The 17,147-nt window shown below is 37.1% G+C and overlaps 1 protein-coding gene across 1 annotated transcript in view; it reads left to right on the top strand.

Moving 5' to 3' along the window:
* Positions 1–17,147, top strand: part of cacng4 (calcium channel, voltage-dependent, gamma subunit 4) — a 29,135-nt gene that overhangs the window by 3,212 nt on the left and 8,776 nt on the right. The window contains exon 2 of the mRNA XM_015374635.1: positions 11,931–12,014. Coding sequence (XP_015230121.1) covers positions 11,931–12,014 — 84 coding nt within the window. The remainder of the gene's footprint in view (positions 1–11,930; positions 12,015–17,147) is intronic.

The following is a 17,147-nucleotide window of genomic DNA, read 5'->3' as shown; positions in this document are numbered from 1 at the left end:
GTTCTATGGGGATGTTTTTGAGAAGGACAGCCCACACTAAGTATCAGTACATGCCAAATACCTGAAAAATAATTTAATATATCTCTAGTTAAGCACATATGCTGGTCAAACTCATTTAAATCTAAAAAAAATAAGGAAAATAGGACTCGAACACAAAGAGAGAATTAAGCTTGGGGAGAGTGAAAGTACCCAGAATTAAAAAAAGAAGAAACTGTACAGTTAACTAATATGCATACTTTTAAACATGTCAGTGTGCATAAAAATCAAGCACAGTGGTTTGAAATGCATATGGAGTTAGCGTAAGATAGCTCCTTAATAGCAAGCAAAAATAGCAGCTAATGAAAAGGATTACAAACCACAAATTATTTAAAAATACTTGTCATTAATGCCCAACTTACAAAAAGAACAGACAGATGAAGGTAAAGGCACTGCCACTACAATATATTTGAATATACCACTCCAATTATTTCATCATACCACTAAACTACAGTATCCCAAGAGGGGCAAAACGGTGCTGAACAGAGAGATCAAAACACGGTAACTTAAATACTTAATACTAAACTTAATACTGACCTTTTTATAGCTTGTGCAAATGAAGTGCATACCCAATACCACTGGCTCTTCTAGTTTCTACAGATATCTATACAAAATACGTAAGTTTAACACAATGAGTTTCGTAACTTTAAATATGTCCCAAAATATTTTTTCTCCTTGCATAAAAAAAACAAAAAAAAAACGTTTTCTTAATATTCTCTCTCTTGAGTATAGTTCATAACTGACCTCAGACTTTCTACACTTGTTCAGTTGTGGACAACAACTGTGTAAAATCTCAGATCTCTAGTCATATAATTGTGAAACTCAGACATGTTTTGTATGCAAAGGACCAGTCTGCACGATTGTTCCAAATTTGGACCAAAAGTGCCTAACTGGATTATTTTAATTTAATGTATATAACTTTTTCAGCTTCAAGAATTTTGACAATGCATTTCCTGTGCATACCCAATCATTTCTACATTACTCCCGCTCCTTATGCACATAAATGAGTGCTATATTTTTTTATCTATATAAAATGATATAGTAAATTATTACAAGACATATTTAGTTATGGCAAAATATTACGTTTTTCTTAAGTGTTAAGGATGAAATTAGCCCTTTTATGCCAGGATAGTACTCTAATCGGAATGAAAGAAGACACAAAAAAGATTAGAAGTGAAGATTATGAGTTGTAATTTGATGACAGATTATTAATTATTATGTATTACTGTTTATGGGGCATAATAGGCTTACAGTTGAGTTGATTGTGGTTTTCGTTAGGATCACCTGATTTAATAGACATGCAGTATTTTAGGTTTTGTTTAAAAATAAGCTTGCTCTTAAATGCAGAACAAAATGTGATGGAAAAGCAACCAGGAGCCGGGCGGTGGGGGCTAAGGGGCTAACATATTTAACAATGAGGGCCTTTTTGTGCAGAGATATATTTATAGTATTTCATGGGATAAAGTGTGGTGCTGATGGACCGCAGTCTTCTAGCAGAGAGGAACATCTGAAACTCTTTTTGTCCAGAGTGGGAGGGGTCTCCGAGTCCTGGAGGTGTACAGTACCTGAAGAGAAGAAAGATAGCAGTCAATCACCCTCTCTTTAGAGGAAATTATATGCTGCTGCCTGCTCTTTCTCCTGATGATGGCAGGAATGTACCAGGTGGTGATGAAGGAAGAGAGGATGGACTCAGTGATGGCAGGGTAAAATCATTGTCACTGGCAGGCAGAACTTCAGCTGGTTCAGGAAGTACATTCTGTCAATTGTGAGGGGGTGTTGCTCAGCTTCCACTTGAGATGATGGTGCCCAAGAAGTGGAATCCTGGTGATGCAGGATGTAGAAAATCATCCACAGACCATTTTGCTCTGTATGTGAACTGCAGGGGATCCAAAACAGGGTCTGTGATGGATATAAGGTGTGTGTGCAGAAATCGCTCAAAGGTCTCCTATTGCCACATAGGTCAGGGTGACAGATCTAAAGTAATTTAGTCCGGGGGGGGGGGCTCAGAGATAGCTGATCAGAACAGGATGGAATAGGGAGACGGTCCAGCCCTGCTGCTTGGCAGAGTTTCTGTCTCTTGAACAGTGTTTTGAATTTAAGCAGGTGAGGTAGGGGGTGGGGAAGGGGTGGAGCTAGCCAACTCTAAGGAGAGGGGGAGGAATTTGTCAATAGGGGTTGAGGCTGAGTGATGGGGTCCTGGCTGATGGTGTTTGATTGACTCTCGAAGCGGCATAAGAACTGGTTGAGCTCATTGAAAGGTCAGAGTTGTTTATGGAGTGTGTTCGTGTGTGGGGTGTGGGGTGGCATTGGACCTATGGTTTATTGCTTTAACCCCCATCAGCTAGGTGTAGTCTCATTAGCAGGGGTATAAAAATGCAGGGATCACGAAGCAATCATTAATAAATCTTATCGCTCTTATTTTTGGTTCTGAAAACACTGGGCGAATGGTTTCCGATGATTCTAGGGGTATATATGGTTCCTACCTAAACATCAAATATCAAATTAAAGCATAAAACTCAGATTTAGTACCTTGCAGTTTACAAACAGACCCCCTAGTACAGTGATGTAAGGACTGATGTAAGGTGATCCATTTTGTTGGTGTTAGTCAGGATTTTATTTTATTTTTTAGGCTTTATTTTTTAGCAACTCGTTCAATTTATGTTGGATTTTTATTAAATATTGTTTCTTTTAAAAAGGCAACAAAAATATAATCTACAGGAAATAGGAAGATGTGCTATTTTAATCAATTACTGTTTAGGGGGAAAAAAAGCTTATTATGGTTGTGTTTATAAAATGGTAGTTAAACTATTATAGACAATACATGGCTAACTACTCTCATCTATGGTCATGAGCTCTGGGTCATGACTGAAAGAACGAGGAAACCAGGACGAGGATACCAGGATACAAGCGGCTGAAATGAGTTTTCTCCGTAGTGTGTCTTGGCTCTACCTTAGAGATAGGGTGTGGAGCTCAGTCATCCGGAGAGGACTCAGAGTAGAGCCGCTGCTCCTCCACATCGAGAGAAACCAGTTGAGGTGGCTCGGGCATCTGGTTAGGATGCCTCCCTTACGTCTCCCTGGTTAGGTGTTCCGGGCATGTCCCTACGTGAGGAGACCCAGGGGGAGACCCAGGACATGCTGGAGGGACTATGTTCTTGGGAGATCTGCTGTAACCGCTCCTCAAGTTTGCGGGGGTCACTGTCCTGAATGCTCCAATGACTATTGGTACCACTGATGGCTTGACCTTCCAGGTTTGCTCCAGCTCTTCTCTGGTTATTCAAGCTGCAATAATGATTTCACTTTGCAGAAAATATTGTTTTTTGGGGTCAAAGGTAAAAACAAAACAATAAAACCACAGACATGAAAAATCAAAGGCATAATGAACTGTTTTTTCAGAAATATGTGGAACATCATATCACTTTTTGGTTAACTACTGAAGACCATCCTATCTGCTCTTCTGCCACTGAGTGAAATAATCATCCAAAATTGTGTTCATATTTCTTTCTTTTAAGACCCCTCCTTCTCATGAACTTCGAAGTAGAGTAGTAGTAGAGAAAGCAGTGGACCTATTAAATGGCTAAAAACAGCAGTGCAGCAAGAGGAAACGAGCACTTCACAGAGATTGGCATGTGGGACAACCAATAGATAAGATGATTCCCACAGAACTGGGAACCGAAAGAAGACTGTCCACTATATCTTTAATATTATAATTGACAAAGTTACATTTTTTTATATCAAATAAAGGCAGTTGTTCATTTACTTCCAAACAGAATACTTCTGACTGTGCTGACAGAACAAGATGATGACCTGAGTTAAATTTGAATTAAATGTTTTGTCAAATAAGTTCTACATTAAGACCTCAAATAAAAATTCTAAATCCAATTACAGTATAGGTGTTGCTTTAAACCAAATGCACATCCATTTTAGCTTAGAGATCTATAAACCATTAGGGAATTCAGTTGTATTTTCAGTGAACAATGCATAGTGTGGAGTTAGTGGATATAAAATTGATGAATAAAACTTGCCTGAGAATTTAGCCTTGATGATTCCCTTATATGAACTGTACTCATATAGTCACACTAAGAAGTCTAGCAGGGAAGATATGAACCAATCAAGCATATAATAAGATAATCTCCACACAATTTTTGAAGGTTGATGTTGTCTTGCATGTTGAGGACAACACTTTACTAGACATTTTATTTCATACCCTTGTAAAAAAAAACTTGTACTTCAGGCTCAAAGTATGTTCAGTTAAATCTCATTCTGGAATTCACATTGGGGGAAAATGCTATTTATGGATTTCATGTAAAGTTAATGAAAAGACTCATCTCTCCTTGCGATTAGTAAGAAACTGCAGTAGATTTAAAATGGATTGCACAGTGCTCTTAAATATCACTTGCCATTCCAGACCAGCTCTTTAATCTAATGGGGGGTTACACATGGAGAGGATACTGCTCTGTGGCTCTTTTTTTCATTTGTGCATGAACAATTCAAAAAGAAATCTGTGCAAAACATTTCTATCACTATTTTGTCTATAGGTTCATATATTAAAGTTACAACCCTTTGATTGAACCAGACCCCTGTTATTACCATAAACAAATAAAATGTTCTTTCACTTTATGCAGCAATTTCTCTGTTTGTTTTCTTTGTTTGTGCCTTAGTGGAATTCAATGCCTTTAGGCAATTTAAAGCCTAACTAGTTCTATTGGGGAAAATGAACAACATAAATAATGGGTAGGCCTCAGGAGGTGCTGTCTGACTTATAGGGGGAATTATAGAAATACCTTGTCTTGTAGAGCAAGCTAAAGGTTTGATGAAGCTAGGCAATTGTGGAAAAGCAGCTTAAAAGAACTATAGAAAGAACTGGACTGTAGCATCTAATGCAGCAATAAATGCTACATCTCTCACTTTAGGAGTGAATTCATACATCCTAAGCATGCTATAGCAGCATATACAAAATATAAATTATTCTAAGTAAACATGAATTCCTAGATCCCCACATGTTTTGCTGTGGGTGAATTTGGAGCTCTCATGGAGTGTCAGAGGTTGTGTTTGCATTAGGCTAGTGAATGCATCAAGAAGATGTCAAAGGCGTCCTCAGAGGAACAGCAATAGAAATGTGAATCTGGCTTGCTGGGGGGAGGTTGCTATGGTGAAGCAATGCTGAGTAATAAAAGATGAGCTCCAATCTCTCAGACAAATGGGCCCTGGGGAGACACCTCCCCCAGTGATCTCACTCTGTTTCCCTCTGCACAGTTGTTCGTTCTGCCATGATACCCTCAATTATTTCCTCATTGGCCTTCTGAGTGCATCTAGATTCCTTAATGCCATCTTTTAATCTACAGACACCTCCTATTTTCCCCAAACAGTTGGATAAATTAGTAATTCAAACAACTGGTGTTGTGTTTTATAACATACTTCCTATGTTATAGTATAAAATCCAACATTATGTGAATTTGGTGAAATATCAAGTTTTCTCATGTCAATTAAGTACTTGAAAATAAAACAAAAATATATACATATTATGTATTTAATTGATTCTGTTAATTTCTATAGTGCCAATTCACAAAGATGTCATCTACATTACCAGGTCATACAGTTAGATTGGTTAAAAGTTTAATATCTAAGGAAAACCAGCTGATTGCTTCGACTCATTGACTTGACGACAATCCCTCACATCAAGCATGCATGCAACAAGAGTAGAGAGGAAAACCCTCCTTTTAAAGAGAAGAAACCACCAGCTAACTGTCAACTAGTTTCACAGCCGACTCCTGGATGGAGTAACTGCTTTGTACAAATCGCAGTTATGTTTTTTGTTGGTGTTGTTTTTTAACATGTGCTTAGTTTGGTTTGAAATATTTTTTGGCTATTTGAGGATTTGGTAGAGGTAAATCAAATTTTCAGATTACTGGTATGTGTATGGCTGACCTGGCTCCTTCTCTTTTCAGTAAGTGGTCAGGAAGGGGGCTGAGAAGGACAACATTTTCTTTGTTTTTAATGATTAATTTTAAAATGTTTAAATTATCTTTTTGTTACTTTGATTGTAATTTGTTTTTTTATTTACTTCTTTTACAACTTTGAGATTCTTGTATGTAATTTGCACTATAAAAACAATGTATCATTTTCACCATTTATCATTTGTTAGCACCAGTTTGTTCATCTTATCTGTTGTACACTGTTGATCGCCTGCTCATAACCTAGGGTGTAACTTTGTAATGAAAGTTGGTGGGGACACTATAAGAGTGGTGGCTGATGGACCTACAGTTATTCGACACAGATGGTTTCAATAGGGTTTGTTTTTGTCAAAATTGAGCTCAAACATATATTTATTGAATGGTTTCCTATTGTTGAGAACACAAGAGAACCAAAATAAACTCATAATTATATTTATGGGTAGTTAGACATTAATGTATATTTAAAAAAAGGATGAATAACAGCCGATTCTGATGCCAACAGCAATATATCATGCCTCCACAGTATGCACACAATTTCAGTTTCATTCATCCATCCATCAATCCATCCATAAAAATGTGGATTGATTTATTGGATGTTTTCCCTTTCAACTATATCAGGTATTATCCTCCTTCAAAAGCAACAAAATCCAATTTAGAAATTTGTCCCACATATTGCTGCGTACGGAAGAGTATTAGGGCCACTGAAAAAAAAAAAAGTTAACTGATTTTTAACTGAATTCTGAGATTAAAGTCAGAGTTCTGAAAAAGAAAAGTCAGAATTCTGAGATTAAAGTCAGCATTCTGAGATTGAAGTCAGAATTCTGAGATTAAAGAGAGAATTCTGAGGGGGGAAAAAAGTCAGAATTCTGAGATTAAAGTCACAATTCTGAGAAAAAAAAGTCAGAATTGTTAGATTAAAGTCACAATTCCGAGATTAAAGACATAATTCTGAGATGAAATTCAGAATACTGAGATTAGAGTCAGAATTCTGACTTTTTTCTCATATTACACAGAAATAAAATAAAAAAAAATTAAGTTAACTGTTTCATTTTTCAGTGGCCCCAATCCTTTTCTGTAGCTGATAGCCAAAGTCTATTGAAATTATTGGTGGGGACATGTCCCCACCAGTCCTCCTGCCTGAGCTCAGGAACTCCATTTCCTACCTCTGTTGACTAGGGATTGTGTCCCCATGCTTTAGACATTCTAACCAAAACAGATATTGACCGAGTGTAGGAGAAAGATGCAAGTCTAAAAAAAAAACAACTAAATTGATCGTCTTCATAATAACCAGCCGCTTAGTCTAGCTTACATAGATAACTTTATAAACAGTATTTTATTAGTCTGTGTACAATTATATATAGGTCTAACTTGTCGCAGTCCCATGCGAGCATAATGGTGATCTCTATGGTCTATACTAGTTTGCAAACCCACTCCTATGTAATAATAAATAGCATTTTTTAAGGCAAGACAAACATAAAGATTGAGACCTTCGGTTCATGGTGATAATAAATAACATATATAATGATATATACCATTTATGTCAGTAAATCCCTGTAATTATTAGACACTGTAGCTTTAAAATCTCCAATTTAGAAGTTTAGAAGGAACTCAGCATAAATTATTGAACATAAATAGAAGATGCAGCTGGTATGTTGGGATTAGGCTTCTGTGTTAATACAAGGTGTATGTTTGAAAAATACAGTAAAATAGGTAAGATAGAGGAAATTTAAAAAGGAAAGCAATCTGAAACATATCAGGAAAGTGTGTGTTTGAGACATGATAGTGGAGAGTGCTGTGAAAAAGACAAGATGATTGTTAAAAAAGAAACCAAAAGACTGAGCTCAAGATAGGGGAGCAAACAGTCTGAGCCTGTTTCATCACTTAATCCCTGAATTTCTTTAATTTTCCTTCACTGCTGTCTCAGACGTCAGCCTCAAAAATGCTAATTTCACAGCGGAGCATCACATACAAAAATAAGTACTTTAGGTAATAATAGGACAATTTAAAGCTGCTTAATAAGAACCATTTCTTCAATTGTTAGGTCGCAATATGTCAGTCAGTATTTGAGGGATTGTGTGCATGTTTTATTACATAGCCAAAAGTGTCAAAAATCAAAATTACCTGTGAGACTGAAAAACACAAAGTAGTCATGGGATACAGTAAGGTAATAATGGAGAATTAAAACAGCCATTAAATGAAGCTGATCAGTCGGTGCTCAGTCAGTTTTAAGTCTTAAGCACCAACTGAGGTCACTACTGTCCACCATGTCGGCTCACAATCTCCAAGACTTTAGCAGTAAAAGGTAGGTCTTTCATAATGGTAATTTTAAGGACACATTCGCACTGCTGTTTGGCTTCAAAGATTGATCCAGGGAGCTGTTAAAGTGAGAAAAGTCACACCTTCTGTTACATAGCTTTCTTCCACAAGGAGATTTTTTAGAACAGACAAAATGTCATGCAGAGGCAGCATAGTTTCCAGGGCAGTATTGACCCATAGTGTGCTGATAATATAAATAATAATACTATAAAAATGATACAAACAAGAAAGTCTGTCATATGAGGTTCCTGTTGCTACTTTAATGTTAAAATGTAGCTGTGTGGCTGCACCTCTTCTCACTCCAAGAGTCTTTTTGAAGCATTTTCAAACTCCTTTCAGGATTTTATCTATATATTAGTTTTTTCTGTTCTTCTGAAATGTACTGCTCTTATGTCAGACCCCCTCCTCCTTTTGCTGCACTAGGAGGGAAATGTAACAAAGGTAAAGACATGTTAGCTTACATTGTTTAACTAATAATGTTTAAGTAGCACAACCAAAGGTAAATATAACCAAGTTGATTTTTTTTTTTTTATCTTGATTTAAAGCAAGTTTTCAACACTTTGACAGGGAGTTTAATTCAGTAAAAAAAAAAAAAACAACAACATAAAAACTAAAAGCTGCTTCTCCATGTTTGGTTGTGATCTTTAGTATATAGGTGTTTACTTCTCCAGCTCCCAACACTGTTCTGATGGAGAAAATTGTAATTAGGAGGTATGGCCTCCAATGAAATCCAGCGATTACCAAGAATGCAACAACAACAAATATTGAGCACTGAACTAAGTAAGCAAATGAAAGCATACAAACACACACGAATAGGGCTGGCATAGATGCAGGTACTAAAATGCAAGATTTAGTAAAGGATTCAAACAATACTTTTAAGTCTAATCAGAGTCCAAAAAAGAAAAGGCAAACCATAAATATACTAATGCATTCACCACTCTGCCAATTCATACCCCTTTCATACCCACCCACTTTGCTTTCGTTCCTGTAAACAAACAGTTACATACCCAAGTACTTAAAGTACAGCAATTAAGTTAACCTTTTAATGTAGTGATCCAGATTCATGGTCAAATCATTCCTCAAATCAGACCCTTTTCAAATTTAAATATATTCTTTGATATTATTTACAAGGATTTAATTATAATATATATGTTATGATACATTTACATTCTTAGCCTCCCTAGAGACCAGAGTTACTCTAAGTGAAATTGTACTGGTATGGATTAGGGTCAAATAAACATACTTCCTCACCCATTTATAAAAAGTTCTGGGTTGTTGTTAAAGGGATAGTGTGCTACTCATGGGGCTTTTTAAAAGCAAAACTAAATAAGCATGGGCTTTAAAGAACATGGAGCAGAGCAGACTTATGGCGGCCACACTAGGTGTATCTTGAATCTTTCCAGCAACTACTCTGTCCTCCCAGCAGGGGGCATTTGTTTGTTGGGTTATATTGATCGAGCTCCATTGCAACACTTTTCAGTTGCTGTTGTTAGTCAGTTACAGTTGTTATTGTTCACAGAAGTTATTCCAGCAAGCAACTGTGCACTCCTTCCAACTGTACACCCCTTGTAACTCTACACTTCTTCCAACTCTACTTGCTATATTTTTTGAAAGGCTTTCCATGTGTTTCCTGATTTAATATAGCTGATTTGTCTAGATAGATGGGAGTTGCTATCTTCCTTCTACTTAAAAAGAATAAACCAAAGTAATACCAGATTTTAATCACTAGAGCTGCAAGTACTGTACTGTAAAAAATATATATTATAAAAAGACAGAACTGCATATCTTTCTGAACCTTATGAACTGTCGTAAATGTGACATTGTCACATTTTCAGTAATGCTGGATAAAACTCACCGATGGCTCATAATTAGTGATGTTATGAGATGAGCCGAGGCTTTGAGGCGTGTGTTGAGTAGTGGAGGGGGTGTTTCCGCGAAGCACGTGTCGAGGCTTTCTTCATTTAAGTAAGGAGAGAAAACTAATGACATCTGAAGCCTTGTTACGCCGCCATAACACATGACCACTTGGGGCAAAATATTCTCATTATCAGTTCGTATGAAATCGTACGAAAAGTTATGCACAGTATTTCGTACGTTTTTGACGTTTTTTCTCGAAAAAACATATCAGTGCGCATGCGCAGCCAGACAGACGAAAAAAGCAGATCCGCGGACGGACGTAAAACTGGGACGGACTGGCAATAATTACTTCATGATGTCTCTCACTAGGTTGCTTGCTTTTTTTGTATCTTAGGGTTAGGGTAATTGTATGTTAAATTCTATGTTATTGAATGGTGCGTAAGATGCGCATGCGCATGGATATCTTGTCTCGAGGCAAGACGTAAAAATACGACGAAATACGACGAAAAAAACGTCAAAAACGTACGAAATACTGTGCATAAACTTTTTGTACGATTTCATACGAACTGATAATGAGAATACACTGCTTGGGGAGGTGGTTCAGCTCACCCCGAACTTTGACAGGCATCAACCTCTGTATTCAGTCAAGATGTTGGAGTTTGTAGAAAAGATGCGGTCAGTTGGATAGAGCTGTTTATATTCTAAGAATAGATTAGTTGGAAAAACAAGCAATCTAGTTTGTTAAAACTTTCTTGGTCAGATTAAACAATGTAATGATCAAAATGTGAGCAGGCTACTGGTCACAGTTGTAACATCAGTATTAAGTAGTACTGCTTTCTGATTTGTAGTTGTCATTTTCAGTGGTATCACCTGTATGACATTGACTTCCAATCCTAAAGTTGTTGGTTTGAGACTCACCTCGGACTTTTGAAAGCTGTGATAATATTTAACAAGTATTTTGGCTAATGTAACAAATTTGTATTGGTTTGCCCTTGTACAAATATAGATTGGGTAAAAACACACCAAAATAGATCGGTTGGTTTAGTCAAAAGATTGGTTGGACACATAATTTCCAACCTGATTAAAACCAAAAACAGTGGAAAAACTATTATTTTTGAATAGGAATGAGAAAACACCTTTGATTTTGCTCATCATTGCCCAATTTGCACAAACACTTTCACTGTCTGTTAAAACTTTAAAGGATATATTTGAAAATGTTCTGCTTCTAGCTGAGAGAGATATTTGAGAACTAATGTGCTGTTATTTTGTGTCAGAGCATGAATTGCTTTCAAGACTGTTTGCTTTTTGTTATATTAGGTGTTGGTGCATGTTAGAAATTTTAAATGAAACCTGAGCTACTAGTGCTACTGCATTGTTGTTGAAGTAACTAAAGTTTTAAAGCAGCCAACAGCAAAATAAAGACAAAAAGGTCAGAATGTGGCTGGGAGATTGGAGTCAGAGCTTTAATTCAAAGCCTAACCGTTCAATATTTATACTCCTCTAATGTTTTATTCTCTTAAAAGTCTGTAGAAATGTTTCTCAGTGAATAGAACAGATATTTGAATTGAAGGTGCCTTTAGGGGTGTGTTGGTGTTGGAAGTGTTGTGTGAGACAGTTGACTGGAAGAAGGTGGTGGGTGGGTAAGTGTTTTTCCGCAACAGCTTGTTCTATGATCTGTGATTTTAGAAGAACTGTTCCTTTAATTGTTACTAATTTTGTCCCACATTCTTACCTGCCAATCTTTACTTTGCTTTTGGCCTCTTCATAGGTATCAACAGGGGAAGCTGCTATTGGATCAATCACTTTCCAGAGGATAACGACTACGATACAGACAGCTCAGAGTACATCTTACGTAAGTCAGTGCAACGGCTTCATCTTCAAACACTACAGCTTTTAATCCACTGTCTTCCTCCCCCTTCTGTGATAATGGAGTTATCACGAGAGCACTTAATGTGTCATGACATCTTAACCTCCCCAATAAAAGCTTGATGTCATGACAGTGACTGCAGCTCTGCTAAGAAAAATGAGGTGTTATGTGTTGAGCTACAGGGCTTGTCTGAAACAGTAGGCTTCCATTTATGAGTGCCAAAATTTCACAAACAAGATAGACTGAGTTCTACACAGCCGTGTAAAAAGAATCAGTATCCCATTAAATATTTAAACCTTTATTAGGAAAAGAACAGAGATTAATTATGACTTAAATAAATAAATAAAAAAAATATAATCAAGTATTAGCAGAGAAAGTTTTTAGTTTTTAGTTTTTTAGGACACTTTAAACACACTAACTAGCCGTCACGTCTATTTATTTATTTTGTTGGTCACTTTTCTGGTCACTTTAGTTTATTCTTTGTCAGTATTTAATAACATAACTCAGCTCTTTTAAGTTATTTTTCTTTAAAAAAAATCTGCTATGGTTAAAAAAGTTGGTTAAAGATTTAATTGGAAGTCTGTGTTTGTGTTCTTTATTATAATTAAATCATTTAGCAATATCATAAAATGTCCAGGCAGAGCTGCACATAAAATATGGTTTCAAATCTTTTCAATAATTATCGATATCGATCAATATGCATTTTTTTTTATCGACACATTTTTTTTACTATATCGCCCAGCCCTACTACAGCCTACTAAAGCAAAGCATTCCCCCCCTCGAAGCTAAACAGTTAGTGTTAGCTTGATTTCAGTGTATGCTACATATGATAAACAGGTATCCAGGTGGTTCAATCTTAGGCCATATTTGTAGGGGATCTGTGTAAGCAAAGTCCCAAATAGATTTAGCAAGTGAGAAAATTTTCTCTCAGATTTTGAGTAGTCTTAATAGACTGTATTTCCCTGGCAAGTAAACTGTTCACTCTTAAAATGGCCTATTGCTATAAGTAGAGGTCAAGTGCCCCACTGTTAATTGGAAATGCCGGACTCTTGTGCATGTTCATTTTGTGACACCGAGCCAAACTTGCCAGTAAGGCAAGCACTGTGGGTAGAGATTTAATTGGAATTGACAAATATAATAATATATCTGTCACATCTTGGTTGTGGTTTAGAGGACCCAAATACAGAGGCAGAGAGGCTGAGGTGAATTCTTGTTTTTTTAATGGTAACACAAACAATAGGGGCCAAAATCCAACTTAAAATGTTACACAGACCAGAACCATGGAGACATCAGGGGAAAACAAGCACAAGGAGCCAGGGAGAGACGAGGTGAGAAGACAACAGCGACGACAGGACCAGCAACAACAAGGAGTGACTGCAGAGGGAGAGTATATGTAGCTGACTGAGACAATGGCAGGGCTAACGAGCTGACAAGGAGCAGGTGTGAGAGGAGACAAAGAGGGTAACAGAGGAAAACAACAGAAAAAACCTGAGAACTAACATAAATCTAGAAACTACAACAAAATAGGAATTAAACCAATAAAACTAGGAAACATGGAGCAAAGTAAAGCACAACATAACCATGACAATATCATCTGCATGAAGTGTGATTTTGTGGTCAGTGTCTGACCTCGCAAATGGCTCAATTACGAGGTCAAAAACGATTCGACTGAGTGGAAAGCCCTAATTTGTTACGCGATTTAGGGTAAAAAGTTGCAACATTATATAGTTTGTCTGACATTTTACAACAGGGGATGTATACAGTAATTTGATACAAGCTAGTCCAAAATAGAGCCTGACCAATATGGAATTCTACAGGCTGATAAATAATAAAATAAATAAATTGAACGTTATTGATCTAACCATAGAGAAATTGACTCTCTGCATTTAACCCATCTCCTTTGGGTGTGCAGTGGGCTGCTACTATGCACCTGGGGAGCAATCGGAGGTTAATGGTCTTGCTCAGAGACCCAGATTTGCAGCCTGTGAGAGTGGGTTTCAAACTCACAACCTCAGGATTCCAAGTCCTGTGTCCTCACCTCTAGGCCACCACTCCCCAACTCTCTGCATTTAACCCATCCCCTTGGATGGGTTAAATGCAGAGATGTGTGGCGCCCGGGGAGCAGTGTGGGGTTAAGAGTCTTTGCTCAGGGAACTGGAGTGGCAGTTCATGGGTGAACCTCTGGATTCAAAGCGCAATGCACTAACCACTAGCCCACCACTCCCATAAGGATATCAATGTTGGAGGCTTTAAAAAAACAATATGCAATATATTGGCTAACATCAGCCAATATATTGCCAGAATTAAAAAAAAACTGAGTATGGACATATACAGGATATGCACTATATTGCTATAGTAAATATGATTTAAGACAAAGAAACATAAAATAGAACTAAATAATTAAAAGAACCAACTTTAGTTTGAGCAGTGTCAACATAAGACTATAAATACAATACATTTTTGTGGTGCTGACTTAGATATTACCTCAAATTTTTTGCCTTTCTGGTGCTAGAGCCCTGAATAACTTTAACACTGCAGATGCTGCATCCAACAGCTGTTATATCCTTAATGAAGTGGCTCCACACCTGACTTTTCCCCTCTGCTTGTGAAATTAATATATATACATTTATCATATTTTAATAATTAGAGTTTAATTCTACAAATGAGCATTTATAAATAAAAACAAGTGGCTGCATTCAGCTTGAAGTAATAACACCCGGGCTAAAGGAGGAACTTTGTATCTGATTAATTTTTAAGATTCATTTACAAAAACACCTCAGAAATATAAACTTGTAATATTTGCAAGCAACTAAAAAGTTTCCTCCTTTACTCCCCTCCACCCGACTCCTGTTTGATCTTGTGCTATTATTGAAGGGCCAACACCATCCAGGCTATGTGCTAGTGTTTTGGCAAAGATTTATTTGTCTGTGTTCAGGAGAGAAATAGGCCTAAATGAAGTGCGATGAGCGGGGTCTTTTCCTTTCTTTGCTATGAGAACTATGTTGCCCTCATTCATTGATGGAGGAAATAGCCATGTCCAAGGGATTCAGTCAAGGCCGTGGTTAAAGATTGAAATGGAGAAGTTGAAAACTCCTTGAAAAATTTGCTTCGAGAGCTATCCTGGCCCAGGGATCTACCAGATTGCTTCGAGGATATTGCTTGGACTATTTCTGTCTGGCTCAGAGGTTATTCCAACTTCACCACCATTTCAGGCAATGGTTTTTAAATGGGTAGTGGGTCAAGAAATGCATTTTCTTGGTGAAATGTCTCCATTGATAAAAGATTTTTAACTCAGGATGCTAAAATTCTGCTTCTACCCGAGTCATGTAATGATAAGGCAGCAAAATCTTTATCAAGCTAAAGGGAATACTATAAACTGGTGGCAGACACACAACATGCACAGGTTTTTACCTGTGATTGCGCACACAGGCCGTATTCAGATGCTGGGTGTATAGCTCTCTTTTGCATACTTCTTAGGTTTTCAACTTTAATTTGTTTTATATTAAATGCATTCAGAATCTATTAGTTCTTCTATTACTGCTGTTGCTGCAGCTGCTACAGCTAAATGTTGATAATTACAACATATGTGCTTACTATGTCTGCAGGTGCTGCTAACTGAAGTATTTAACTAACTAAAGTTGAGCCATTTTAAGATACTATTCTTGGCTGGAAACATTTTACTAGTTTATTAGTACCAATCTTTTTTTCTGATTTAATACTTCATAATAATACCTTGGGGTGTTTCGTTTTATTGTGACGACAGGCAATATTTGGCAACCAGAAAAAGAAAAACAGCGTTTTTTTTTATTCGTTACTTTTCTGCCGTGCAGATGTTCACTAGCTGAATGACCAGGAGCATCACAGCAACCGACTGCTGGTGGAGTGATAATATGATGTATGGAAAACATATGGAGAAAATATCAAAGTCTTCCAGTTCAATCTTTAACCACGGCCTTGACTGAATCCCTTGGACATGGCTATTTCCTCCATCAATGAATGAGGGCAACATAGTTCTCATAGCAAAGTCTGCAGCAGTATGAAGAATTTAAGAGAATATCTGCATTTTGGTGCTAAATATAACATAAGTCATGTTTTAAACTGGTGGCTGTTTATGTTTCTTTTAAGTTTGGAACAAAAAGTTCAGTTTAGGCAACTGGACGTCCATGACCTGGCGGACTTAAAATCTACACAGATATTTAAATGTGAATGTTTTCTTAAATATCTCTCCTTAGAGGAAAAACGATCTTGTCTAATATTTTTTTAATCAACAAGCCTTGGCAAAGAAATCAGAAGAAAGAAATGAACGGTATACACATTTCTATAAACTTTTTTTTTTTAACCCTCATCATTGCTCATTTTTTACACATAAAGCTACCATGAAGAGTAACATCTGATAGAAATGGGGCAGTTAAAAAAACAGACCAAAACAGTAAAAACTTTGATGACAAGTCATCTGTTAAGACCTGTAGGGGGATGAGAAGTAGAGTTTCACCGATACCAGTATCGGGCGAGCCCGGATACTGCACTAAAATGGTGGTATCAGTATCGGCGAGTACCGACAAATAGGGAACCGATACCATTTAGAGAGCCAAAAGTTTATTCAACTATTGTCAACCATTCCAGGTAGGCAATAAAAAGTTCTACTGGATTCACTTTGTATTAGTCTGTTTCATGTTTCACAAAGGTAGGCAGCAGCTTGACAAAGCCAGGATGGCAATTATTTTACATCCAAGTAGTATGCAGTACTTCATATATACACACACACATCAATTTCAAACAGATGGTATCTGCATGGTATCGGTATCATCAATACTGCAAAGCCAGGTATCAGCTACTGGTATCTGTCAGGTTTCAGTGGTGATTTGAGGACCCAGAGGCAGAGGCTGAGGAGATCTCTTGCAGCTTTAATGAAATAAACAGAGGTAACAGAGGCAGGAATCCAAAAATCCAAAATCAAACATGAAAAATATAAAGCAAACCAGAACTATGGAGACATCTGTGGAAACCAAATATGAGGAGTCAGGGAGAGACGAGGAACGTGGACAACAGCATGGGAGGACAGCAAAGACAAGGAACCAACAAAGAGTGAGAGCAGAGGGAGAGCATATATAGCGGACA

The sequence above is a fragment of the Cyprinodon variegatus genome, unplaced genomic scaffold, assembly GCF_000732505.1.
Source record: "Cyprinodon variegatus isolate N-32 unplaced genomic scaffold, C_variegatus-1.0 Scaffold107, whole genome shotgun sequence".
Taxonomy (NCBI): Eukaryota; Metazoa; Chordata; class Actinopteri; order Cyprinodontiformes; family Cyprinodontidae; genus Cyprinodon; species Cyprinodon variegatus.
This window is presented reverse-complemented; position numbering and strand designations above follow the sequence as displayed.